This window comes from Saccopteryx bilineata, chromosome 2 (genome assembly GCF_036850765.1).
Source record: "Saccopteryx bilineata isolate mSacBil1 chromosome 2, mSacBil1_pri_phased_curated, whole genome shotgun sequence".
NCBI classification, from domain to species: domain Eukaryota; kingdom Metazoa; phylum Chordata; class Mammalia; order Chiroptera; family Emballonuridae; genus Saccopteryx; species Saccopteryx bilineata.
Genome location: NC_089491.1, coordinates 972283 through 997265, shown reverse-complemented (window position 1 = coordinate 997265; position 24983 = coordinate 972283). Strand labels below are relative to the sequence as shown.

At 62.1% G+C, this 24983-nt stretch overlaps 3 protein-coding genes across 6 annotated transcripts; 2 read left to right on the top strand and 1 right to left on the bottom strand.

Moving 5' to 3' along the window:
- Positions 1-1558: 1558 nt before the first annotated feature.
- FBXW5 (F-box and WD repeat domain containing 5) lies at positions 1559-6428 on the bottom strand. 4 transcript variants are annotated; one of them, XM_066255675.1, is made up of 9 exons: positions 6241-6425; positions 5074-5289; positions 4620-4777; positions 4035-4209; positions 3496-3644; positions 2995-3409; positions 2679-2826; positions 2394-2606; positions 1559-2324 (listed from the first exon to the last, which is right to left on the bottom strand). In XM_066255675.1, exons 2-9 carry the CDS (start codon positions 5264-5266, stop codon positions 2087-2089), a joined length of 1689 nt encoding a protein of 562 aa, XP_066111772.1. In that variant the 5' UTR covers positions 5267-5289; positions 6241-6425; the 3' UTR covers positions 1559-2086. The 4 variants fall into 4 exon arrangements, with proteins under 4 accessions (XP_066111772.1, XP_066111774.1, XP_066111773.1 ...); XM_066255677.1 differs by lacking the exon at positions 6241-6425 and adding an exon at positions 5698-5984; XM_066255679.1 differs by having other exon boundaries at positions 2182-2324; positions 2417-2606; positions 6241-6428.
- A 438-nt stretch (positions 6429-6866) lies between these two features.
- On the top strand, positions 6867-8648 carry C8G (complement C8 gamma chain). Its single transcript, XM_066255680.1, has 7 exons — positions 6867-7213; positions 7314-7450; positions 7611-7681; positions 7781-7888; positions 8191-8292; positions 8379-8417; positions 8507-8648. Exons 1-7 carry the CDS (start codon positions 6905-6907, stop codon positions 8518-8520), a joined length of 780 nt encoding a protein of 259 aa, XP_066111777.1. The 5' UTR covers positions 6867-6904; the 3' UTR covers positions 8521-8648.
- Positions 8649-12135: 3487 nt separating this feature from the next.
- LCN12 (lipocalin 12) lies at positions 12136-16072 on the top strand. Its single transcript, XM_066259561.1, has 6 exons — positions 12136-12252; positions 12676-12812; positions 14666-14745; positions 14828-14944; positions 15165-15266; positions 15956-16072. The coding sequence occupies exons 1-6, from the start codon at positions 12136-12138 to the stop codon at positions 15982-15984; spliced, it is 582 nt and encodes a 193-aa protein (XP_066115658.1). The 3' UTR covers positions 15985-16072.
- The last annotated feature ends 8911 nt before the right edge of the window (positions 16073-24983 follow it).

Here is a 24983-nt window from a genome sequence, read left to right as displayed (position 1 = left end):
TTTATTTATTGATTTTTAGAGAAAGGGGAGAGAGAGAGAGAGAGATTGAAAGGGGAGGAGCAGGAAGCATCAACTCCCATATGTGCCTTGACCAGGCAAGCCCAGGGTTTCGAACCGGCAACCTCAGTGTTCCAGGTTGACGCTTTATCCCACTGCGCCACCACAGGTCAGGCAACTGACTTGTTTTTTTAACTTTTTTTTTTTTTTTTTTTTTTTTTTTACAGAGACAGAGGGATAGACAGGGACAGAGAGATTAGAAGCATCAATCATCAGTTTTTTGTTGTGACACCTTAGTTGTTCATTGATTGCTTTCTCATATGTGCCTTGACTGCAGGCCTTCAGGAGACCGAGTGACCCCTTGCTTGAGCCAGTGACCTTGGGTCCAAGCTGGTGAGCTTTTACTCAAACCAGATGAGCCCGCGCTCAAGCTGGCGACCTTGGGGGTCTCGAACCTGGGTCCTCTGCATCCCAGTCTGACGCTCTGTCCACTGCGCCACCGCCTGGTCAGGCTCCACTGATTTGTTTTTATGCTCCTGCAGACACTGTAATTTGGCATGCCTGAAGTCCTGTCCCACTGATGCCCAGCAGCAGTCATTGTTGTGCACTGTAGCAAGTATCAACTCATGAGCCCTCCAACTTGATTCTTGTTTTCCAAAATTTTTTCAGTTGTATTTGTTCCTTTGCAGGTACATATGCATTTTAGAATCACCCTGTCTATATCTAAACAAAACAAAAACAAAAAACCGTACTGGGGTTTTCACTGGAATTATGGTAAATCTATAAAGATCTTTTTGGGGAAAACTGACATCTGTGGTGAGTCTTCCAACCTGTGAACATAACTCGTTTTTTGGGTCTTTGGATTCATTTACCCTCGTTCTGCAGAATTTCACGTATGTACCCTTATGTGTTTTATTAGGTTTATGCCTAAGCATTTCTTTCTTTAGCTAATGTAAAAGGTCGACTGTTAAATTCTAGTTTCCAACTGTACATTTTTAGTGTTTAGGGGCATGGTTGATGTTCGTGTGTTACATTTGTATCCTGTAAGCTTCCCGAATGCACTTATTGGTTCTAGGAGGCTGTTTTTTGTCAGTTGTGGGGGATTTTATGCTTATGTCACCTGTGAATAGGGACAATGTCATTCCTTCTTTGCAGTCTGCGGGCCTGTCATTTCTCTTTCTTGCCTTGCTCTGCAGGAAGAGGGAGCTGGGTGGAGGGTGGTGGCTCTGTGTTTCCGACCTGGGAAAGCGGTCCTTGTCACCCAGGTGTGATCTTACCTGCAGGTGTTCTGTCCGGTCCATGCCCTTTACTGCTGGGCAGGTTCCCTTGCACCCCTAGCTGGCAGAGCTTGTGTCCTGACCAGAGGCTCTGTGAAGTGCTTTTCTGCCCCCACCGTGTGTAAGCGGTGCCCGTGCAGCGTCAGTGCGCCGATTCACCTCGGGTGCCAGCCCCCCTCGCACGCCTCCAACAGCTGCCACTCTCCGTCTGACTGCTGGACGTGCTGCTGCGTCTGGCTGAGGATGGGGCGTCTGCACTGGCACACAGAGACTGGATGGCGGTGTGCTTTTGCCAAGTTGTTTATTCAGGTCCTGAACAGGTGACTAGTGACATGCAGTCCACCTGGGCCCACGACAGACTGACCCGCACTGCTGACCAGATGGGGAGCCCAGGGCTCCCAGGGCAAGGTCAGACCAGGCACGCCACCCAGCACCTCACAGGGCCAGCTGAGGGGCAGTGTCGTGCTGACAGCCCAGAGCCCAGGCCTGGGGAAAGGAGTGGATGAAGAGTGGGCTCCCAGTGTCCTGTGCACCCCAGATCAGCCGGGAGGATGCCCGGGTGCCCATGTGCTCAGTGTCATGGCTGTGGGAGATGGTGTGGGTACGTGAGCGTGGTGGGGGTCAGCCTTTGGCTCCCTGCAGCCCTGCCAGACCCCCTTCCTAAGGCATTTGTACTGTGAGCTTTTCTCCCCCTCCCCCCCACACTCGTGGTCTGGGCAGCAGCTGGGCTACGGAAAAGAGCCAGAGCCTCGATGGCATCCTCAGTGGGTCCAGCAGCGGGAGGACACCCAGGGCGCTCCTCGTAGCACTGCTCAGCGCCGCTGGCTGGCAAACCAGGAGAAGAAGGGGCGTGGGCGCGGGGCCTGGTGGATGCGCACCGTGCGGGGCGAACGCCAGGCTTTGATGGTGGCGTCGTCGCTGGCCGTCAGCAGGAGCTCCTGCTCCTGGGGGCTGAAGACCACCGAGTTGACTACGTCCTGATGCCGCAGCTTGGCCAGGCAGATGTTGTAGTGACGGTCCCAGATGTAGCCGTGCCGGTCCTCAGCCCCGCTGTGGGACAGCCTGGGATAAGCCCCTGTGCACCATAATGGGCCCTGCCTGCCCAGCCTTGCGCCCTACCTGGCCACGAAGTCCCTGCTCACGTCAAGGAAAATGAAGAAGCACTCGTCATTGGGCGTGTAGGCGCGGTGCGCACGCAGGGCCCGCTTCACCTCCCGCATCGTCTTGAGGTCAAACACCAGCAGGTCGATCTCCTCTGCGATGGGCGGTGGCTGCATGGGGTCGGCCACCACTGAGCCGCTAGGCCAGGCACGGCTGTTCACGTACAGGTACCTGGGCAAGGGGCACGCTGCTCGCTAGTGCGCAGCGCCCGCAGACGCCCCCACCCCCGCACCGTGCGCACACCTGTTGTCAGGGGACAGGCCCATGCCGATGATGTGTCCGTGCACGTCGATCACGTGGTCCAGAGCGTCGAAGAAGGCGTCGGAGCCCCGCCCCTCACCCAGCACTGGCCCTGCTGTGGTCATCTGGTGCGGCAGGATCTGCTTGATACCTGCGGAAGGGCTGGGTGAGGGACCCCGCCACTCTCAAACACCCCAGGGCCTCTCGGCCCCCACGCACCCTGCTCTCCTGGAGTGGGACCAGGCTGGGCCCGAGCAGGGACAGGAAGCAACTGTGCCCAGTACTCTGGGGACTGAGGACTGGCTCTGCTTGTAGTTACCGATCTGGTGGGGTGAGTAGGTTAGGCAGCCCGTGGTGAAGATGAGGAGCTTGTTTTGGGCATTGGCCGCACTGCGTTCGGGGGGCTTGGTGCGGCCCTGGGCCAGCAGCTCTGCCACCTTGGTCTCCAGTGCGCGCTCTGCCAGCTGCGGCTGTGTCTGCACGTCCAGGAGCCCGTCCAGGAAGCGGCGTAAGCCCTCCTTGCGCACCGGGGCTGGGCCAGCCGCCTCCTCCTCATCCTCGTCCTCGCAGCCCAGGTCAAAGACACGGCCCGGAGGTGCCCCGGTGTCCAGCAGGAGGTCGGGGTTGTCAAAGCGGCCACAGTCCGCCACCATCACTGTGCGGATGGTACTGGCGTTGAGGTTCTGGATCTTAAAGAGTCGCTTCACCACATTGACATTCTCAGACTCAACGTCCTGGGGGGTGGAGAGAATGCAGGCGGTGGGTGACAGACCAGGCTGGGGAGCAGGAGGGTCACCTCCGAGGAGCCACCCACCCGCACCTGGAAGGCGTTGTTGAGCCAGAGCACCGAGCAAGAGGTGATGTCTCCGATGCGGTGCAGGTTCCCCGAGATCAGGCTGGTTTCCGTGAGCCAGCAACCGAACACATCGTAAGGTTTGTTGCGCACACGGGACAGCAGTGCGAAGTTGTCTGCAGGGAACATGGGCTGGGCAGGAAGATAGGCGGCGAGAAGGGCGGGGCCGAGGCGGAGGGGCAGGTCGTGGGCGGGTCGGGGCCCCGAGGCCGGAGGAGCGGAGTGTGCGAGGGGCAGGGCAGAGGGGCGGGGCCGAGGCGGAGGGGCGGGTCGTGGCCGAGGCCGGAGGAGCGGAGTGGCAGAGGGGCAGGGCAGAGGGGCGGGGCGGGGGCGGGGCGGAGTGTGAGAAGGGCGGGGCCGAGGCGGAATGTGATAGGGGAGAGGCCGAGGCGGAGGGGCGGGGCCGAAGGGGTGGAGTGTGCGAAGGGCGGGGCTGAGGCCAGAGGGGCGGAGTGTGAGAAGGGCGGGGCCGGGCGCAGGTCTAGCCACCTCACGCCCTCTCTCACCTAGGCTGATGACGGCGATCTCTCCCGAGGACGAGTTGTGGGGCCCCAGGAACACCCCGGAGGCCAGCAGCAGCGAGTCGTCCTGGTTGAACTGGGAGAACTGGGTGTAACTCCAGTTGTACGGCCGCATGTCCGCACTGTGCAGCAGTGAAATAGTCAGGTCATTGTTCCAAATCTGCATTGGGGGATGGAGTGTCAGCGGCCACCTGGGATCCATGCTGCAGGCCCCAGCCATCTGGCCCAAGCAGGAGCCCAGAAAGAGTCATCAAGGTGGCAGCTCTTTGTTCCTGGCTGCCAGCCCCCCTGAGGGGTGCAGGTACAGAGGGCTGGGACCTGGCTTTGGGGTGGCCGGCTCCCAGCAGGATCCTGTCCTCTGTGTCGGCAATTGGGGCTTTTCGATCCAGTCTCCTGTCCTGTGAGCCGGGCCGAGGTTCCCTTTCCCTTGACTGGGCCCTCTACACAGGGATTGGAAGACTGGGCATCTGTCATCTCTGGCCTGGCCCTCTTTTCCCATTTGGGTGGGCTGGCCCAGTGGGAACCTGCCTGTCCCTGGCCATGGCCCCAGCTCCCAGGGGCCACCCTCACCTTCACAGTGCAGTCCTTGGAGCAGGAAGCAAACTGGTAGCCCGAGTGGGAGAAGCTGAGGTGCAGGACCTGGTCAGTGTGCTCCTTGAGTGTCTGTACCTCCACGCAGGGCACCGTGTCATAGAGCCGCCGAAACTCTTCATACCAGGACGTGGCAGCTGTGACGCACATGGCGGGGTGGTTGCTGCTGGGGCCCTGACCGTGGGGGGGCCAGCCCTGACCCTGGAGCACACTCGTCACCACCCGGGCCTCAGCCAGGGGCACCCCATGGATCCTACACCTGGCGTGGCCCTGCCCACACCTGGCCTCCCTTGCCAGGCCCCGCGCTCCCAGGAGTGACCTGGCTGTGTGTGTCCCTTTGGTGTGAGGTGGATTCAGAAGGTGGCAGCCGCGGGGACAGCCCTGCTTCCCACCCGGCCAGCGTGTAGGCTGCGGGGCGTGCGCAGGTGCTGACCTGGGTGTCGGGGCACATCGCGGGCCACCTGGTAGTAGCGGTAGAACTGTTCCCTCCACAGGAACTCGTCTCGGGACACGGCCTGCCACTGGCGGCACACAAGCCCGGCCGCCAGCACGTCCGCAGGGCCCAAGCTCAGGAAGATCTGGTAGACCAGGCTGTCGGGAAGCAGGGGCGTACCCCCCTCGTCCATCGTGACATTCTGCCCAGGCGGCCCTGAAACCCACGCAGGACTCCCTTAGCCAGTCAGGCTGGAGAGGACACTGGCCCCCATGGCCTGGGGCTGAGCTGGGGTATGCCCGGGGCCATTTTCCCAGCCCCACCAACTGCCTTGTTGGGAATTTCACTGGACTGAGCTCTGCGAAGGGCCAGCTGGCACTGCCTGTCTGGCCAACTGTCCAACAGCTTCACCAAACCTCCCTGGACCTGCTCCTCAAACTACACGCCCCTGGGTGGCCCCCGGTACTGGCAGCCTCTGGGCAGGCGGCAGACACGCTTCTCAGCACCTCCGGGCCTGGTCCAGCCTGAGGTGGAACAGGGAGCGGCCCCCTGGGGCCCCCAGACCCGCCCTCATCCCAAAAGGTCCAGGTCTCAGGGACGGGCTTTCAAGCGGGGCCCTCTGACCTCCCCGCACGTGGGCCCGGAGACACGTCCGGGGGCCGGGACGGGCGACCGTCCCAACGGGCGCCAGAAGACGAAGGGCCCCGGCGGACGCCCGTCACTTTGACCTTGCCGCCCCAAAGCGTCTGCGTGGGACAGAGACTTCCTCCCAGAAGAGGCTCGGGGCCAGCCCGCCCGCCCCGGACGCCGCCAAGGGCACCGGCCGGTTCTCGGGCTTTGCCCTGCGGCCTAGGGAAGCCCTGCCGGGCGGCCTGCGGACCAACGCGGCCGCCGCCAGGGGAGCCGGGGGCGGGGCGGGGCGGGGCGGGGACCGCCCCGCGCCCCCTCCCACCTTCCCGCCGAGGGGCTGCCGGGGGCGGGGCCTCAACGTCTCATTCATTGGCCGAGGACGCGGCCGGGGGGCCGAGAACCAGGGGACCTGGGGACCAGGGAGCCGGGACAGACAAGTGACGGCGCTCCCCGGGGCCGGGAGCCAGGGGCCGGGGCCGGGCAACGACATTCCCCAGGGCTGGGTGAAGTCGTTTCCCCGGGGCCGGGCGCACTCACCGCGGCCGCCTCCGCCCGGCTGCGCTGCCCCCGCCCCGGCGCCCTGCCTCGGCCCACGGACCCGCTTCCGCCCGCCGCCGCTCCGGCCGCCGCGTCTCTATGATGGAGCCCTCCAGGCCGAAGCCACGAGCCCCGAGGCATCGATGGCTGCGGAAGGCCGAGCGCCCCACAGCCTGCGTCAGTTGCGCCTGCGCATGCGCCTTGGGGCTGCCGTCCCGGGCAGCGCTTTGTGCGCCTGCGCTTGCGCCTTGGGGCTGCCGTCCCGGGCAGCGCTTTGTGCGCCTGCGCGCTCGGGCTTTCTGAGACGAGCACCCCTGGCGGCCGGGAGGAGCAGCGGCTGTGGGCGGGGCCGCGGGCCAGACTTCAGTGGACGTCAAGTTCGAGACCCGCCTCTGGCGCTCTCCGTTGTCGGTCACTAAGCGATGGGCTTCAGGGCACCCGTGTTCTTCGCTGTGGGAATAAGACCAGTTCCTACTTTGAGGAGCTCTTGCGGGTTTAAGAGCGATAAATGTGCAAAGGGCTGAGCACTGGCCACATGGAAATCGGGTGGCAGTGCTTGGACAAATAGCCAGAGGTCAACTCAAACTTTGTACACAGGGCATGGCGCCAGGCCCTTCCTGAAAGTGCAGGGTCGAGGTCAGATGTCCAGGGTGAGGCCAAGCTCATGAGGAGGCTTGGGCGGGGGGTGACCCTGGCCCAGGGCTGGGGCTTGGGGAGAGCCGACGTGGACTTCCTGGGCCAGGCTTCTGGGTGGCACTGGACAGTGGACTCTGACCCAGGACGTGGTCATCCTGTCCCTGGTTTCCCTCAGTCCTGTCACTGTTGCGGCCCCACCATGCTGCCTTCTAGGACTGCACTCGTCTTGACTCTGGTCCTGGCTGCTGGCTTCCCGGGTCAGGGGGCTCGGAGGCGCCCCAAGCGCCCGTCCCCCATCAGCACCATCCAGCCCAAAGCCAACTTCAGTGCTCAGCAGGTAGAGCTGGGGGAGGTGAGGGAGGTAGCAGCTCGCCCAGCTTTGTAGGGGTCAGGCCTGGGCAGCCCCACGCCTGTGCCCTTATACAGCCTGCGTCCAGTTTGCAGGGACTTGGTTCCTCGTGGCCGTGGCCTCCTCCTGTCGCTCCCTGCAGGAGCAGGGCCACCGAGCTGAGGCCACCACACTGCGTGTGGCTCCCCAGGGTGCAGCCATAGCCGTCAATACCTTTCGAAAGCTGTGAGTCCCAGCATGGACCCCCCAACCCCATCGTAACCCCTTGCCTCACCCCAGCCCTTCTGCGGGCTGGACTGACTGCGGTCCTGCTGGGGTGGTCCGACTGGATCCCCAAGCCTGCTGTGCCTCTACCCTCCCAACCCCCACTCCCACCGCCCCACAGGGATGGCATCTGTTGGCAGGTACGGCAGCTCTATGGAGGCACAAAGGTCCCAGGCCGCTTCCTGCTCCAAGGTGAGACAAGGCCGCGGGAGGTGGTGCGGGACTGAGCATGGGCTGGCGTCACCGGCCGGCTCTGCCTGGCTCTGCTCATCTCTGTCCGTTTCCGCCCAGCTCGAGGCGCCAGGGGGGAGGTTCATGTGGTCGTTGGGGAGACGGACTACCAGAGCTTTGCCATCCTCTACTTGGAACGGGCACAGCGGCTATCGGTGAAGCTGTACGGTGCGTCCAGGCGGGAGCTCGGGCTCTGTGTGCCCTCGGTCCCATCCAGGGGACTGGGTGAGCCCAGATGGACACATAGCTTCTTCCCTCCCTCCCTTTGGGTGTCCTGACCCTCTACTACTGATCTGGGGTCCAGGAAGGCACCCCTGCAGATAGGCCCACATGTGGGAAAGGGAGAGGGTGGGAGAGGCAGGGGTCGACCTAGCTGGGCATGTGGCAGGCACACAGACCCCGACCCCAGAGTGCCCTATCCACCCCTACGCTGCGGGTGTCCAGCACCCCAGGAGCCTTGTGTCCCACAGCCCGCTCGCTGCCCGTGAGTGACTTGGTCGTGAGTACATTTGAGCAGCGGGTCCAGAGGGCCAACCTGACCGAGGACCACATCTTGTACTTCCCCAAATACGGTGAGTGACTCCATGGCCCCATGCGGCCTGCCTGCCCTCCCCATGGGCCTCACCCATGCCGCGCTGACCCCCTGCCTGGCCCCCAGGTTTCTGCGAGTCTGCAGACCAGTTCCACGTCCTGGACGGTGAGTGGGCGGCCGGCACTGCTGGGCTGTGCCCTGAGGGTGGGCACTTGAAGCTACCACCCGGGCTGAGTGTCCTCTCTGTGCTGCAGAAGTCAAGAGGTGAGGCCAGCGACAGCCCCTGGAGAGGGAGTCGAGACCCCCCACTGAAGCCTGCACCCCACCCGCCTCCTGAAGCTGCCCCTCTCCCCCTGGACTCAGGGACCCAACCCCAATTAAACGCCATTCTTCTTGGCCTGACTCCTTATCCGTTCTGGCCCCGTCCCAGGACCTCTGCGCACCTGGTCACCTCGGTCACCTCCGGCCGTCTCATGGGCGTGTGGGGCCTCTCCCCAGGTGGACTGAGAACCCTCCCCCGGAGGCCAGGTTCCTGGGTGTGGGGCCCGGGTCTGGGTGACCTGGCATCCTTCTTAGGAGGGCAAGAGGCAAGGCTGCCCAGTGGCTGGCAGGGCCGGACAGGACTCAGAACTGGCCTGGGAACAGGACCACCTCTGGGGCTGAGACCACTCCTGGCATTGCCGGGTTCCCCTGTGGTCAGGTCACAGGAGCAGGGGACAGGGAGGTAGGGTACGTCCGTACACCAGGACGAGAGCGGGCCAGCCTACCTGCCTCTTGTGCCCGGATGGGGTGAGCACAGGTAAGGGTCCGAGGGGCCTCAGCTCCAGCCCCGCCTCCCCCTCCCCCCAGCTGGGTCGTGTTGAACAGCTGAGGGCCTTCCCCATTTGTGGGAGGGCACTGGCGCTTTAGCAGCTCAGGTGATTTGGGCGGTGCTGTGCCCACGCCAGGCCTGGTGGGTCTGGGAGCACCCTGCTACCAGAGGCCCCCATGGGAGGCCAGCTCTATCCTGTTACTCCTCCGTCAGCCCCACTCCAGCCACTCTGAGCCTCATCCCAGTAAACCTTTCTGCAGTGCCCGCTTCATACCAGCCCTGGACACCTGTGGCGGCCCCTGCCGCTGGGAACCCAAAGTCCAGGCTGGCCAGCGATTGGCCAGCAGTGGTGCTGAGGGAGCCCTGGAGGCTGGACCACCCCAGCACCCACCCATTTCCTCCCTGGGCTTTGGAGACGGGAGGGCCACCCGCCACAGAGCAGGTGGGCCCACCGCCTTGTCCTTGGAAAGTGGGATCGGGCTCTGGCGCTCCCTCTGAATGCCCACTTGCCCACCTCACCCCCTGGCCGGTGGTGGGTGGTTGCTGAGAGAGCCAGCAGCAACCCAGTGGAGGGAACCCATGTCCACATTGAGGGGGCGTACCATGTCCGACCCCGTAGACTGGACTCCCGGGGGGCAGACAGGTAGAGGTGGCAGGAGGAGGACAGGGCAGGGGTCCCACCTCGAGGACGTCAAGGGACAAGGGACAAGGAACCCACAGCCACCGTCTCCCCGCTGCGGCCCCGGGTCCCGGAGACCCACAGACTGGAGCTGGAGGCTACCGGGCACCTGCATCACCTGGCCCAGGGTCAGAGGGGGGGCACCTGCATCACCTTGCCGAGGGTCAGAGGGGCAGTGCCCCTTGGAGTCCCTGCACGCCTGGCCCCGGGTCCCAGAGACCCACAGCCTGGAGCTGGAGGCTACCGGCCCCAGAGACCCACAGACTGGAGCTGGAGGCTACCGGGCACCTGCATCACCTGGCCCAGGGTCAGAGGGGGGGCACCTGCATCACCTTGCCGAGGGTCAGAGGGGCAGTGCCCCTTGGAGTCCCTGCACGCCTGGCCCGGCGTCCCCCACATGGGAATTGAGGGCCTCTGCTCTGGTGGCCACAGGGCGGGGTTTGGCAGACCCCCCCCAGGGGTTCTGGGGAAAGAAGGGAGCTCCTGAGGGCTGGGTGTTTGAGGGACGGTGCCAGAGACCCTCCCGAGTGACTACAGGGCTGAGGCCGCACATCCACCCACTTCTCTATCTGACCGCAGGGCCCGGGGCCAGGCAGGAGCCGTGTGGAAGGGGGGGGGGGACTTAGCGACTGGTGTGATGCGTTGTATTTTCACAAAAACGTTTCCTGTGCTCTGGTCAATTCTTCAGATGCAGAGGTGAAACAATTGTGGTTCTAGATGTGTCATGTTCACACAACATTTACTTACTGATGAGCAGGGTGGGGTGCTACCCCAGGAGGACTGGCCCCCAGGGCACCATGTGACCCAGGAGCCTCCTTGCCTGGCCCTGTTGCTGGGTCCACTTCATGCCCTGCTGGCCAGGGGACGGGGCTCCTTGTGCAGGGACCAGCTCTCCCTGTCCTGACATGCTGCTGACCGCCCCCCACCCCAGTCTCTCCGGAGCACTCTGTGGGCGAGGTAGCACCAGGAAGGGGTGTCACCTGGTGAGGCTGAGTGCGTGTGCCCCCAGCTCGATGTCCACGGGGGGGGCAGCTGGTGCCTGCAGGGTGGGGGTGGGAACTGCCACCTCAGCTCCTGTTGGAGAGTGATGGCTCCTTTGGGACTTCAGGGGTGACAGTCACATGATCTGGAACGTCTGTCACTGCGGGTCAGTCTCCCTAAAGGCACCGTGCTGACGGCGGGCACAGTGATCTCAAGAAACACTGAGGGACACTGGCATGCAGGCTGGCCTTCCAGACCCCCAACGCTGCCCCCTGCTCTAGGGCGTGTTGATGACCCGGAGGGGCCTTGGCCACCATCCAGCTGGCAATGGGAACCCTCTTGCAAGAGGGAAGGCCCCAGAGGGTCCACACCTTCCACGAGGAGGTGGGGGGGCCAGGACAGAGCTGAGCCCTGAAGCCCCTTGGCCTTTGGGGGGTTGGGGCTCTGAGTGGCCTGGATGGGGGCTCCTGCTCCCAAGGCCAGGGGAGAGTGAAGGGAGGAGGTGGCCCAGGATAGGGAGACCTGGTTGAGAGAGGAGGTGACACAGGACAGGGTGACCCTGCGGGGGGAGGAGGCGACCCAGGACAGAAGGACCTTGGAGAGGAGGTGGCCCAGGACAGGGGGCTCACAGGTCAGGGACACAGTCTTCCCTGCTGTTTCCGACGCCAGCACCCACGTGCTTGACCGCCTGTGGGCAGGGCGGGTATTTTCTTCTTGGTTCCTTCCTCCAGGAATGGCTAGGGGAGGGGGGAGGGGGCTACAAGTCTGGAGCCTGCCTGTGCCCCAGTCCGACTGGCCTCCTGCCCAGGATCCATGTGTGGGCACCCACACCAGCTGGGCCAGACTCCTCCCCCTCCCCCTGCTCTCCCTCCAGCCAAGGGTCCCTAAGGATTGCCTCCCCCGAACCCACCCTCACCCTCACGACTGCAGGCCCATGGCCCTGTCCTTGTCCCGCACTCTGGGTTTGGGGACAAGCAGAGAGGCGTGGGTGTTGGCGGTTCCGGGCAGTGCACCGTGTCCCTGCAGCGAGAACGCGGCCGCCCTGCCCCTTGGGGACTGAGAAGGGACACGCTGTCTTCCCGGTGCTTTCTGTCCTCCCTCCTGTCCCTGTGGCTGTGCAGGCACCCAGGCCTGGCGCTCGAAAGGGAGACCACAGGGCCGCAGAGCAGGGCAGGCGGTTTAGGGGCATCTCAGGAACCAGAAATCAGGGATCAGGGACCCTTCCCATTTCCTACCCACCACCCTCCGGATCTGCTCACCCGGCTCAGCCTTCCTCCAGCCCCTGCCTGGCACCTCCCCTCCTGCCAGGCCTGAGGAGGAGGAGGGTGGAGCCGCCACACCCCAGGGGGGCGTGGTGGGGGAGGAGTGCCCATAAAGAGGTGAGTTGAGTCAGCAGCACCAGCGCTACAGGCATGGGGTCTCTGTGTGCCCTGTGGGTGGTGCTCACCCTGCTGGAAGCCCTGAACGGCCCAACCCCACAGCCCTTGCTGGCCATGGCCCAGGTCTTACAGAGCTTCCAGGAGGACGAGGTCAGCGGGGGGCGGGGGGCGGGGGGCTGGGGGGCAGGGCAGGTGGCTGTCAGGGTGCAGGGAGAGACGGGGGTCATGCTGGCATGGGCAATGCCCGAGAGTCCAATCCAACCGGCCCTGCAGCGCTGGGAACCCAGCCCGGCTCTCAGACACACTCCGTACCATGGAGACCCCTGACCTCCATTCAAGGTCAGCGTTCCCGGGTCAGCATTCTCTCCTGGAGCCCCTGGCAATCCCTGGGGGGGGGGGACAGACAGAGAAACTGAGGCTCAGAGAGGCAGCCATTGGCCTGGGTCGCCCGTCCCTGCCAGCCCCGGGGCGGCCTCCAGCTCTCCGTGCCAGCGGTGCAGGCCCAGTGTGGGAGCCAGCCTGGTGAGGGGCCCCGCGGCATCCAGGGCTCTGCCCACTCCCCGCCTCCTATAGTTCCAGGGGGACTGGTTCGTCCTCGGCCTGGCTGGCAGTGCCCACAGGAAGGCAGACAGGTCTTTTCTGAACCCTTTTATTGCGACGTTCGAGCAAAAAGAACCTGGCTACCTTGCAGTGTCCTACGCCATGACCCGGTGAGTGAGAATCCCAGGCCTGTGCCCCAGAAACCAGTGGCTTTGTGACTTGGGCCCACGGTGGCCCCGAAGCCGTTTTTCTCCCGAGGGCTCCCTCCTCCCACCGCCGGGATGCACAGGTTGCCGGTGACCTAACCCAGCTCTGGGGGCATCCCCTGGAGAGGGGAGGCATTTACTGGAACACAGACTCAGTCCCAGGGCTTATGGATTTCAGGTTCAGCTGGATCCAGGAGTCCAGATACTGTGACCAGAGCCTCATCCCACCCTTTCTCTCCCCTCTCAACTCTCCCTGCCTTGGACTTCTCTGTTCAAGATAGTTCTTGTCTCACAGCCTGAGATGGTGGCCGAGGCTGCCTTCCTTTCTCAGGGTCCCGATTCCAGGACGGGAACATCCGGCCAGCTCGGCAAGGACCACTGACTGGTCTTCTTTTTTTGTATTTTTCTGAAGCGAGAAGCAGGGAGGCAGAGAGACAGACTTCACATGCGCCCGACTAGGATCCACCCTGCATGCCCACCAGGGGGTGATGCTCTGCCCATCTGGGGTGTTGCTTCATTGCAACAGGAGCCATTCTAGCACCTGAGACAGAAGCCATCTCAGTGCTCAGGCCAACCTTGCTCCAATGGAGCCTTGGCTGCAGGAGGGGAAGAGAGAGATAGAGAGAAAGAAGAAGGGGAAGGATGGAGCAGCAGATGGGTGCTTCTCCTGTGTGCCCTGCCAGTAATCGAACCCGGGACATCCACACGCCAGGCTGACTCTCTACCGCTGAGCCAACCGGCCAGGGATTGATTGGTCTTCTTGACTCATGCGCTTCTCCTGGACTTGTCTCTGTGTCCAGGGTGACAGATGCTCTGGTTGGCCTGCCTGGATAAAGTGCCCGCCTCCTGGCTGGGGAGGGAGAAGGGGGCGTCTTGATGGACAGCCCCTTTGGGGGAGCACCGATGCCACAAGGGCTTCTCCACCCTGCTACCCCTCCTGCAGGCTGGCAGCCTCCGTTGCCCCCGCCTGGTGGGGTGCAGGGGCGAGAGGCCTTGAGACTTCCGGTTGGGGTTCTACGTGGGACGCTTAAGCAAAGCAGGCTGCATGTGGACCGGGGTGTCTCCCAGAGGCCGAGAGTGGGACACAGTCGAGCCTCTGAGGGGTCACACTCAGTTTCCTCTCCCCGCCCGCCAGCGAGCACCGTCCCACTGGCCCTCAGAGCCACCCGTACCGCTCGGCCACTCGAGAGGCCGCCCCAGGGAGGCTGGGACTCCAGGGGCATCTGACTCGCCCAGAGCTGGCCTCTGGCTGGAGGATGATTAATTGTGGGGGGAGGGAACCCAGTACAAATGTCCCCCCATCATGAAGCCCTCTGGGCGACCTCGCCCTCCCCTCACTGCAGGCCAGACTCGACCTGTTGCTCCTCAAAGCCAGTGGCCCCCCGCAGCAGCCCTGCCCTGCTGGACAGGTCACTAAGGCCTGAGAGGGCACAGGGCAGCCACCCCCAGCTTCCCTCTTGTCCTCCCAAGACCTCCTCTGGAGAGGGGGCTGTTTTCTCCTCATTGCACACCCTCTTCCAGGCTGAACAGAAGTGGTCAGCGGGTGTGCTGGGCAGAGGCTGTGAACAGGAAGGGGTGGTGGCCACGCTGGGAGACGGTGGACCTCACCCCTCGCTGGGGACGCGGGTGGCCTGAGGGGACACAGGGTGGACATGCCTCTCCCTGGGGCGGGCAGTCACGCCTCCGGTCGGCTGGGCCCTGCTCATGGACCAGCTACTGAAATCTCCTTGGGGAGGGGGCCCTTCTTGGGGCCAAGGAAGCCAGCACCCTGGCCAGGTTCCAGAACGTTCCTCCTCTGCTCACCGCCCCACCTACAGGGGCCAGCGCTGCACGACCTGGGCTTACGTGCTGGTTCCCACGGCCCAGCCTGGGAAGTTCTCGGTGGACACCAGTAAGGGTGAGGCCACGGGAGGTGAGGAGGGCAGCCAGCCCAGGGGGCATGCTGGCGGGGGTCCCCTGACCAGGGCTGTGCCCCTCAGAGCCCGGGGCGGACGCTGAGGAGGTGCAGGTGGTCAACACCGACTACACCAGCTTCGCCCTGATGGTCTTCAGGAGGCGGTCGGGCAGGCAGAGCGTCCTCAGGGTCCACCTGCTGTGTGAGCCCCCCACCCGCCCGTCCTCGCTGTGGCCTGCTGCACCGGGGTGGGGGGGGCGCCCGTCCTCGCCGTGGCCCGCTGCACCGGGGTGGGGGGGGCGCCCGTCCTCGCCGTGGCCCGCTGCACCGGGTGGGTGGGGCTGGAGGGAAGGGGCCCCCCAGGCGGAGATTGCCCACCCCCAGCTGCTGCTGAGGGCCACGCCGTGCTCTTGGGGCTGCAGGCAGGATGTGGGCGATTCAGACCCAAGTGCTGCACCAATTTGTCTGCCTGATCAGAGCTCAGGGCCTGTCGGAGGACAACGTCGTCTTCCCAGACTTGACAGGTAACAGACGCCCCCTGGAAGGGCAGGGCCTGGACAGAGGTAGGGCGTCCACCCGTGGGCCTCTGAGGCCCCGTGGGAGCCCCGTGGGTGAGCACAGCCTGTGCTTGGGGTCCACACACGGGGGTCCCAGCAGCCCCAGAGGATCCAGTCTGAGCTCTCTCTAGCTGGAGGGGCTGGTGGCTCCTTGGTCTCTGCCCCCACCTGGGTCCCTGTCCCAAGCCACATCCTCCCCAAACTCCAGGAGAGTTTCCCATCGTGCCTCTGAATTTCCTGCCTCTGGCCCTTTGCACGCGCATACCCACTCGCGGTTGATCCACCCACGTGAGCACAGGGAGAGACGCACGCTTGTGTGCACGGACTGGGCGCTCTGCTCAGAGGCACATGCACAACTGCACTCCCCTGCACACCCACTGTGCCTGGCCACCGTGAGGCGTGAGGTGCCTTTCTGAAGACCAGGGCTGGGAGAAAGCAGTGCCCTGGGAGGCACATCCCTCAGCCCCTCACTTCCCACCCCAACCCCTCCCTCTGGAGCAGCTGCAGGCCCCCTCTCGCCCTCCCTCCCCCCACTCCTCCTGCAGGAGGTGCAGGAAACTGTGTGTCTCCCTGGCCCCCTCCTGGGCTCTGTGCCCTGCCCCACGCTTTCCTCCGTCCATCCGTCCTCCATTCTAAGACCTTGTCCTCCCCACCAGACTTGTCACCCAATCTGGGAACGTGTTGAAGGATGGAGCGCCGCCCCCCCCCCTTGTTTTCAGCACAGAACGGGCACCCTGCGCTGGGGTCCGGGAGTTTGAACCACAGTGACCGTCGTGGCCAGAGGTCATTTCCTGGCAGCCTGGCCTGGGCCCCAAGAGCAGCAGAGGATACTTTCCCCTTTGAGGACCCAGACTGTCACAAGTCACACGGTGTCACTCCTTCCCAGACTCCAAGCAGGTGTGCCCAGACTGAGGGGAAGGGTGTCGGTCACAAGGTAGGAGGAGGCCTGGGTGGGGTGGGGGCGGGGGAGGGGGCAGCAGAGTGTGGCCGACAGCGTGTGGGGGCAGTCGTCTGTCCTACGCCAGTGGCTGCCACTGGCTGGGTGAGGTTGCCTCCTCTGACAGCTGTCCTGTCCCCTCCCTTTTAGGATGAAGTGATGTATTTTATTACTTCACAGCTCTCTTTCTTAGCTTGTTAATTTCCTTTGTTTTTCTAACCATCCTCGTCCTGTCGTTGCCATTGATTGGGTCCATTGTGCCACCGTCCCCTAGGGGACTTTCTCATCTTCCCAAACTGACCCTGGGTCCCGTGAGGCACTCACTCCAGCCCCCCCCAGCCCCGGCCCCCACCGTCACCTTCCTGCCTCTGTGGATCTGTGCCCACCAGGAGCCCCCCTGGAAGAGCGGGATCCCACAGGGTCTGTCCTTCTGCGCCTGGCTTCTCTTACGCAGCACGATGTCCACGAGGGTCATCGTCCACGTTGTGGCGGGCAGCAGGATTTCCTTCTTTTCTTCCACGACCGAACAGAACTCCGGGGCCTGGAGAGGCTTGTGTTTCTGCGTGGCTCCTCTCTCTGGGGACCCTGGGGGCTGCTCCCGCTGTGTGTGGCTGCTGGCGGTCACGCTGCCCCGTGAACGTGAATGTGGGTGTGCCAACCTCTCTTTCGGACCCTGCTCTGTGATGGACGTTTTCACTGTTCTTGTCGCCGTCCAGTCTGTGGGCGAGCACGGGGTCCTCCTTGCGTTCCTGATGCCGACAATAAATCAGCATGTCTGTCCGTCTGTCTGCCCTTGTCCTCGGGCCATGCAGTTCCGTTCACACCCTGGACTGTGTGTTTTGTGTTTGCCACGGATCTGAACTTGACTCCCCAGCAGACATACTGGGACCGAGCAGGACCAGGGCCCCTGCAGTCGGCCGCCGCGCCTTCCCTTGTCTTGTCTTGGCAGCCCTGGGGTCCCCCTGGATGGCGCGTCCCTCCGTCAACGCCGTCCTCTTTGGGGTGAGCGGTGCCCGGTAGTATTTCTTTGGGGTGCCCGGCAGATCTGTTGGTGATGAATTCCTGCAGGTTTGATTTTTCTGGGGGGAAAAAAAAGTCCTTATTGAACCTCCATTTCTGAAATGTGAACTCGTGGCAGTGTCTTCTGACACACGGACAGAGGCAGACACCTGTGTAAATACAGCCCAGCCCAGAGCAGAAGGTCCTGCCGCCCCAGCAGGCCCCCTGGTGTCCATTGGCGGGCAGTGTCCCCACCTCGAACTCCCCCCGCCCCCCGCAGCCACTGATCGAATTCCTGTCACCACAGAGGAGTGTGGCCTGATTTAGAATTGCACAGCGTGTAGCCTTTTGTGTCTACAAAGGCCCAAGGCTGCCCCTACCCCGTTGGCACCGAGTTCGAGGGACAGCCGAGGCTGCCTCTGGACCCACCGCCTCCTCGCTTCAGGTGGGGTGCGGCCTCCAGCCAGGGGTGGGCTCGGCCCTGGAAAAGACAGTTCTGCATGCAGTGGGGTTCTTCTCCTCCTGCTGGCTCAGGTGGCAGTGTGGCCGGAGGGACCCAGGTGGGGGCCCAGGGACACGGATTGGACTGTGGGAACCCTCGGGAGCTGGGCTTGGTGTGGGAAGGGGTCCCCCACCGAGATGTCCACCTCTACCAGCTCTCTGACCTGGCGGGGATGTTGGAGGCAGGGGGCAGACCCTGGAGGATGGAGAGGCCCCCTGCCAATCCAGTGGGCGGGGCCTCCTCCACCCCAGTGCCTCAGAGCACCCACCATACGCCATCAGGCCCCTGGAGGCCGGGGTGTCCAGTAGCCAGAACTGTGCCCACACCGTCCCAGGCCTGGACACCCACCACCCACGGCCAACTGCAAGATGAAGAGCATGTGCAAGGCTTCCTGCCCAGGCGTCTATGCTGGGACCCCCCCTCTGGTGTCCTGCAGAAAGACTAAAGATAAAAGTGGGCTCCAAGAGAGGGGAGGGGCTCAGGGAGGGAGAGTCGTGGGCTCTGGCCATCATGGGACCAGCCTGGAGACAGAGCAGCGTGGACGCCTGCAGGAACGCAGTAGGATCTGACCTCCCGCTTCCTTCCCCTGCTGAGGAAGCTCCAGTCTCCCAGGCTGATGACGGGGGACGTGGAAACTTCTCCACCGAGAATTCCCCAGGCTGGGCCATGGAATCAGCACGTAAGACCACACGTTCGTGCACACACACACACATGCACATGTTGGCACAGACACACGTGCACCCATGCACGCACAGGCTCGAGCACCACCGCACCTCTGTGCCTCTGTTGTGTGACACACTGTCTCTTTTGTTTCTTCTCGGAAAGCTCCCCGACTCCCCCCACCCCTGCCGGCTGGGGCCCTGGCAGGCAGGCTGCTCCGCCTGGAAAGGAACGCTCTGGCTGAAAGAAAGCTACTTTGTTTCGAAGGAAGTTATCTTATTTCTTAGGTTTGGGCGGATTAACTGGGAGCTGGGATTTTCCACTTTCTCAGTTGCCAGGACTCTGAGATCCTGGACAGCAGATGTCTCCTAAAGCAACTGTGCGCTTCAGCGAGGTCCCTTGGCTCTGTCCCACGGGGAGGGCTGGGCTGAGCTGCACAAGCTGGCCCTGGGGCTGGCGGGGGGGGGGGGGGGGGCTGGTGGAAGGCCAAGCGCTGTCCCTGGAAGCAGACCCCATTCTGGGAGGCACGGCTGGCCTTGCCTCTGGTCCTCCCCACTCATCCATCTCCATCCGCATGGGCCAGAGACTCACTTCCGGACTCACTTCCCAGAGAGCCCTCAGGGGCTCGAGGGGCTGCTGCTTGGTGTGGCTTCAGGTACCACGGTGCCATGCAGACTGGACCCTCAAGAACAGCGTCCGCAGCTCCCTGTGCCCTGCCCCCCTGGCCTGGTCCTTCTCCAGGTGCCTGGATGCCCAAGGGTCCCCTTGGAGAGCCCCATGAGGATGGCCAGGTCTGTGCACACGCGTGGCTGTGGCTGAGGCTGAGCCCGCTGGGGTTCAGGACAGAGCACGGCAGGGACGCGGTCTGGGCATGGCCCGGGCTTGGTGAGGATGCAGTTTCTCATCCTCTGGGGCCGGTTTTGCCCCATAAGGATGCTCAGAGCTCGGACCTCTGATAGACTTGCTCATTTCTGGGATGTGGAAAGGGCACAGTGCAGCAGGGATACCCCAACACTTCTCCCAGCTGGATGGGGGAGGAGCCGCTGGGCACCCCTTCAACAGGTAGGTACCCAGATGGGGTGGCCAACCTGGCAGGGAGCTTAGATAACATAGAGGAGAGACAGGGAGGCTCATGGGCAGTGGCGGAGGGGGCAAAACCGGAGAGCAGGTCAGGGGAAGAGGCAGACGGCAGCTTCCCGGAGGGGCAAGCACGAGGGGGTGGGTGGAGGGAGAAAGGGGGAAAGGGGCCTGCAGCCAGTCCCAGGGACTGGGCCAGGGCATGGGCGGCCAGGGAGGGGCTGCGAACACGCCCCAGAGAGAGCACTCTCCTGCCTCCAGCCCAGGTCTCTCAGGAAGCCCCCACGATCCATCCTGCAGGCTCAAAGCAGACCCAGCCAGCCCTGCACAGGTGTCTGTGAAGGACAGAGCGGCCATGTGCAAGAGCCTCGTGCATATGTGCACATAGGTGTGTGCATACAGGTGTGTGAGTGCAGCTGTGTATGTCCCAAAGGTGTGTGTGTGCAGGCGTGTGCGTGAACATGTGTACTCATGGGTGTGTGCATGCAGCGTGTCTCCAGGGAGGAGCTTGCGGGCCACACTAAGGAAGGGAACAGGGACTAGCCCAGACTTGGTTTTGAGAAGGACTTGGCCTGGGAGAAGGGGAGGAAGGACCAGCCAGGCAGCCCTACCACTCCTGGGGGTCTACCTCCCCCTGAGGGTTCAGAGAAATGCCAGCCCCCACGGAGCTGCCCTCACCCCTCACGAGAGGATGTGACATCGAGGCCAGGGTGTCCCCTCAGCTTGTCAGGGCTGGAGACCCGGTGGCCTCCCTGCCTGCCTGCCTATGGGTGCTGCTTGCCAGGCTGAGGATGACCCTCTGATCCTGGAACCACAGGGGGCTGGGCTGGGCAGAGCCCCTGTCCTGCTCCGGTCGGGGTCTTCAGAGTTCCGGCAAGGTCAGCCCCCTCAGGGACCCCTGAACCCCACCCCTAGGGACCCTACTCTCTGGCTGTGAGAAGGCATGTTAGGCTACTGCTTTGCAGACCAATTTACAAGCCCCTGGTAGCTGCCCAACCCTCATGAGTTGATTCATCCTTTGCCAAATCTCAGGGCAACCCAGTGACCCATGCTGTCACTACCTGGCAAAGTTCTCCTATGTCTGCCCGCAGCCGTCAGCTCATTGCCTGGTACCCACACCACCTTTCCCCAAACCCCTTCAGCTCGGGACCTGTCCAGACCCTTGGCCCCACCCTGAGCAGCTCAACCTGATGGCCTGGCCCCTTGGGGTTGAAGGGCCAGCTGTGGTCCGGCTGCATGGAGCACGGCTGCGCAAATCAGGCCATGTGGAGTCGGCCCAGCCTGGGCAGTGAGGCCCCGCTCCTGCCCACCTCCTGGTCCCCCTTCCCACCTGTCCCCACCCCACTTCTGGTCCAGTCCTGTCTGGGGCTGGGCCCTCCTCCAGGGCCAGACCAAGGCCAGGCACAGCTGTCCCCGCCGCCCTGGGACAGTTGGGTGTGTTGACCAGGGTTCTCACACAGGACAGGACAGGACAGGCCTCTGTCCGGGAGTATACAGAACCTGCCAGCCCCCATTCTGTGCGGTAACCTCTGTGGCCTCCTTGACCTCTGACCCCAGTAGCCAATCTCCTCCTACCTTGTGCCCCTTTGTGGCTCTGTGGAAATAAACTCCCATCCCATCAGTCACATTAGGTTTTCTGCCAAATCCCTACTAAGGAACATTCTACACAATCCCTGGCCAGTCCCCAACACCCTGAAGGTCATCAGAAACAAGGGGAGTCTGAGAGATTGTCCCGCCCAGAACGGCCAAAGGAGCTGAACTGTCATATGGGTCCTGATGGGGTCGTAGGGCAGGAAAGGGTCTTACGTAAAAACAAGGTGATTTGGTAAAAGTGTGGAGTTTAGCTAATAATGTGTCAACATCGAGTTGTTAATTGTGACAGATGAACCATGCTAATGTGATGCGTGAATAACAGAGAACACTGGCATACAGTGGAATGTTACTCAGCCATAAAAAGGAAAAAGAGTGAGGCCCTGGCTCAGGGGTCGGGAACCTATGACTCGCGAGCCAGATGTGGCTCTTTTGATGGCTGCATCTGGCTCACAGACAAATCTTTAATAAAAATAATAATAACGTTAAAAATATAAAACATTCTGCCCTGGCCGGTTGGCTCAGCGGTAGAGCGTCGGCCTAGCGTGCAGAGGACCCGGGTTCGGTTCCCAGCCAGGGCACACAGGAGAAGCACCCATCTGCTTCTCCACCCCTCCGCTGCGCTTTCCTCTCTGTCTCTCTCTTCCCCTCCCGCAGCCGAGGCTCCATTGGAGCAAACATGGCCCGGGCGCTGGGGATGGCTCTGTGGCCTCTGCCTCAGGCGCTAGAGTGGCTCTGGTCGCAACAGAGCGACGCCCAGGAGGGGCAGAGCATTGCCCCCTGGTGGGCAGAGCGTCGCCCCCTGGATCCCGGTCGGGCGCATGCGGGAGTCTGTCTGACTGTCTCTCCCTGTTTCCAGCTTCAGGAAAAAAAAAAAAAAAATATATATATATATATATATATATATGAAAAACATTCTCATGTATTACAATCCATTCATTTCCTACCGCTCATGTTCATGATTGCGGGTGGCTGAAGCCAATCACAGCTGTCCTCCAGGACAACACCAAATTTTTATTGGATAATGTGTAACGTACACAGGTCGTTGTATGGCTCTCACGGAATTACATTTTAAAATATGTGGAGCTCATGGCTCTCTCAGCCAAAAAGGTTCCCGACCCCTGCCCTAGATGATTGACTCATCTACCTAGATTGAGCATCTGCCTGGCGTGTGGAAGTCCTGGGTTCGATTCCCGGCCAGGGCACACAGGAGAAGAGCCCATCAGCTTCTCCACCCCTCCCCCCTTTCTCTCTCCCCTTCCGGCAGCCAAGGCTCAAATAGTTCGAGCTTGACCAGGTGGTGGCGCAGTGAATAGTGTTGGACTGGGATGTGGAAGACCCAGGTTCGAGACCCCGAGGTCGCCAGCTTGAGCGCGGGCTCATCTGGTTTGAGCAAAGCTCACCAACTTGGACCCAAGGTCACTGGCTTGAGCAAGAAGTTACTCGGTCTGCTGAAGGCCTGCGGTCAAGGCACATATGAGAAAACAATCAATGAACAACTAAGGTGTCGCCACGAAAAACTGATGATTGATGCTTCTCATCTCTCTCTGTTCCTGTCTGTCTGTCCCTAGCTATCCCTCTCTTTGACTCTCTCTCTCTATCCCTGTAAAAAAAAACCCCAAAAAAAGGCAAATAGTTCGAGCAAATCGGCCCTGGGCACTGAGGATGGCTCTGTGGCCTCTGCCTCAGGTGCTAGAATGACTCTGGTCGCAACAGAGCAACGCCCCAGATGGGCAGAGCATCGCCCCCTGGTGGGCGTGCCGGGTGGATCCCAGTCAGGCACAGGCGGGAGTCTTTCTGCCTCTCCGCCTCTCACTTAATAATCATAATAATAATAATTTGCGACAGCACGGATGGAGCTAGAGGGCTTTGTGCCGCGTGAAGTAAGCCAGACGAAGACAAATGCCACGTGATTTCACTTCACTTCTATGTGGGGTCTAAAAAAAACAAAATAAATGAGCAAACACAATAGAAACAGACTAGTAGATACAGGAGGCCACACTGAGAGTGGCCAGGAGGGAGAGGCAGGCGACGGGGTGAAACAGGTGAAGAAGGGGGTTGAGAGGCGCAGGCTGGCCGTTACAAAACAGTCACGGGGGCATCAAGTTCAGCCCAGGGAGTCTGGTTGGTCATATTGCCACAGCTCTGTGTGCTGCCAGGTGGCACTGGAAGTGTCGGGACGGGGCCCTCTGTGAAGGGAACCGGCATGTGAGTCCTGAAACTAGTACAGAATAAGTGACGGTAAGCTGTAATTAAAAAAATAGTAAGGCCTGACCTGTGGTGGTGCAGTGGATAGAGCATCGGACTGGGATGGGAAGGATCCAGGTTCGAAACCCTGAGGTCGCCGGCTTGAGCCAGGGGTCACTTGCTCTGCTGTAGCCCCACGGTTCAAGGCACATATGAGAAAGCAATCACTGAACAACTAAGGCGCTGCAGTGAATAATCGATGCTTCTCATCTCTCTCCCCTCCTGTCAGTCTGTCCCTATCTGTCTTTCGCTCTGTAAAATAATAATAATAATAGTAACAAGGGGCACTGGTTTTCCTGAGGACCTCGGGCTGGGAGCAGGGCTGGCACCGAGGGGTGGGGTCCCTGCAAACCTGGCCTCAGGGCCCTGTGCCTGCTGACCAGCCTCTGTCCTCAGAGAACAGTGTGGCCCTGAGGCCTGAGTGACCTGGGAGTGCTGGGACCCACCCAGGGAGGGCAGCCCGGCCCAAGGCCCTGCACCTCCGACTTTCCCCTCTTCCTGCTCTCCAACACCCCAGGCCGGCCCCTCTCCTGACCACAGTGGACACCCCCTCGGGAGCCCCGCCTGACCCTGGCTGACCCTGTCCTCACTGCCTGCTCTGGCCTTGCTTGTGCCCTGCCCCCCGAGACATCATCTGTCCCCATGCCCCTCCTCCATCAGCAGTACACACCTGGTGCCAGGAGGAGCCGGCATGACCCCCAGATGACCCATGGGGTGGGTGGACGGTAGCGCCCAGAGCACGCGGCCCCAGGCCCAGGGGGTATGGGTCCTCACTTAGCCCATTCCCTGCAGGCTGGGCACCCCCCAGGCCTGGCCCGGGCTCTCAGGACCGTGAGCTAGACCAGTCCTCGTACATGGCCCGCCTTTGATGGCACCCAGCAGAGCCCGGCCCTGGGCCTGAGAAACAGGGGACCCCCCAGAGGTCAAGGGCATGTTTCAGCTCTAACCACCCATGGCCTGGCTGAAAGCCATCTGCCCCAAGGGCCCTGAGGCTGGCACCTGGGCTATGGAAGGTGGTGGGCTTGCGAGAAGGAGGTGGTGGTCAGGCCTCTTCTCCACCTTCCAGCCCTGCCATACCCTCCCCCCTAAGGCAGAAATACCGGCCTTCAGCAGGCCTGGGCTCTTCCAGAAGCAGCCAGTGGGCCCTGGGCTCCTGCTGGCCAGGAGTCATCTCAGCTTGGCCATGCCCAGCCTTGGGGTCCCCTCCCTTGGTCCCAGCTCCTGGACCAACCCCAACCTCCAGGGCCTCACCGGGTAAGAAGGCAGCAGGTAAAGAGATGACCACTGCCTGACCAGGCGGTGGCGCAGTGGATAGAGCGTCGGACTGGGATGCGGAGGACCCAGGTTCAAGACCCCGAGGTCGCCAGCTTGAGCGCAGGCTCATCTGGTTTGAGCAAAAGCCCACCAAGGTCGCTGGCTCCAGCAAGGGGTTACTCAGTCTGCTGAAGGCCCGCAGTCAAGGCACATATGAGAAAGCAATCAATGAACAACTAAGGTGTTGCAACGCGCAACGAAAAACTAATGATTGATACTTCTCATCTCTCTCCGTTCATGTCTGTCTGTCCCTGTCTATCCTTCTCTCTGACTCACTCTCTGTCTCTGTAAAAAATTAAAAAAATAAAAAAATTAAAAAAATTAAAAAAAAAGAGATGACCACTGCTAGGTGTCCACA

Coding starts and splice junctions, on each gene's coding strand:
- FBXW5 (XM_066255675.1), bottom strand. CDS start 5,266: ATGGACGAGGGGGGTACGCCCCTGCTTCCCGACAGCCTGGTCTACCAG. Junction 3,410..3,495: donor GGCTCAACAACGCCTTCCAG/GTGCGGGTGGGT, acceptor TCCACCCCCCAG/GACGTTGAGTCTGAGAATGT. Junction 2,827..2,994: donor CTACTCACCCCACCAGATCG/GTAACTACAAGC, acceptor GCCCTTCCGCAG/GTATCAAGCAGATCCTGCCG.
- LCN12 (XM_066259561.1), top strand. CDS start 12,136: ATGGGGTCTCTGTGTGCCCTGTGGGTGGTGCTCACCCTGCTGGAAGCC. Junction 14,945..15,164: donor CCTCAGGGTCCACCTGCTGT/GTGAGCCCCCCA, acceptor TTGGGGCTGCAG/GCAGGATGTGGGCGATTCAG. Junction 15,267..15,955: donor CGTCTTCCCAGACTTGACAG/GTAACAGACGCC, acceptor CCTCCCCACCAG/ACTTGTCACCCAATCTGGGA.
- C8G (XM_066255680.1), top strand. CDS start 6,905: ATGAGGAGGCTTGGGCGGGGGGTGACCCTGGCCCAGGGCTGGGGCTTG. Junction 7,214..7,313: donor CCAACTTCAGTGCTCAGCAG/GTAGAGCTGGGG, acceptor GCCTGCGTCCAG/TTTGCAGGGACTTGGTTCCT. Junction 7,889..8,190: donor GCTATCGGTGAAGCTGTACG/GTGCGTCCAGGC, acceptor TGTGTCCCACAG/CCCGCTCGCTGCCCGTGAGT.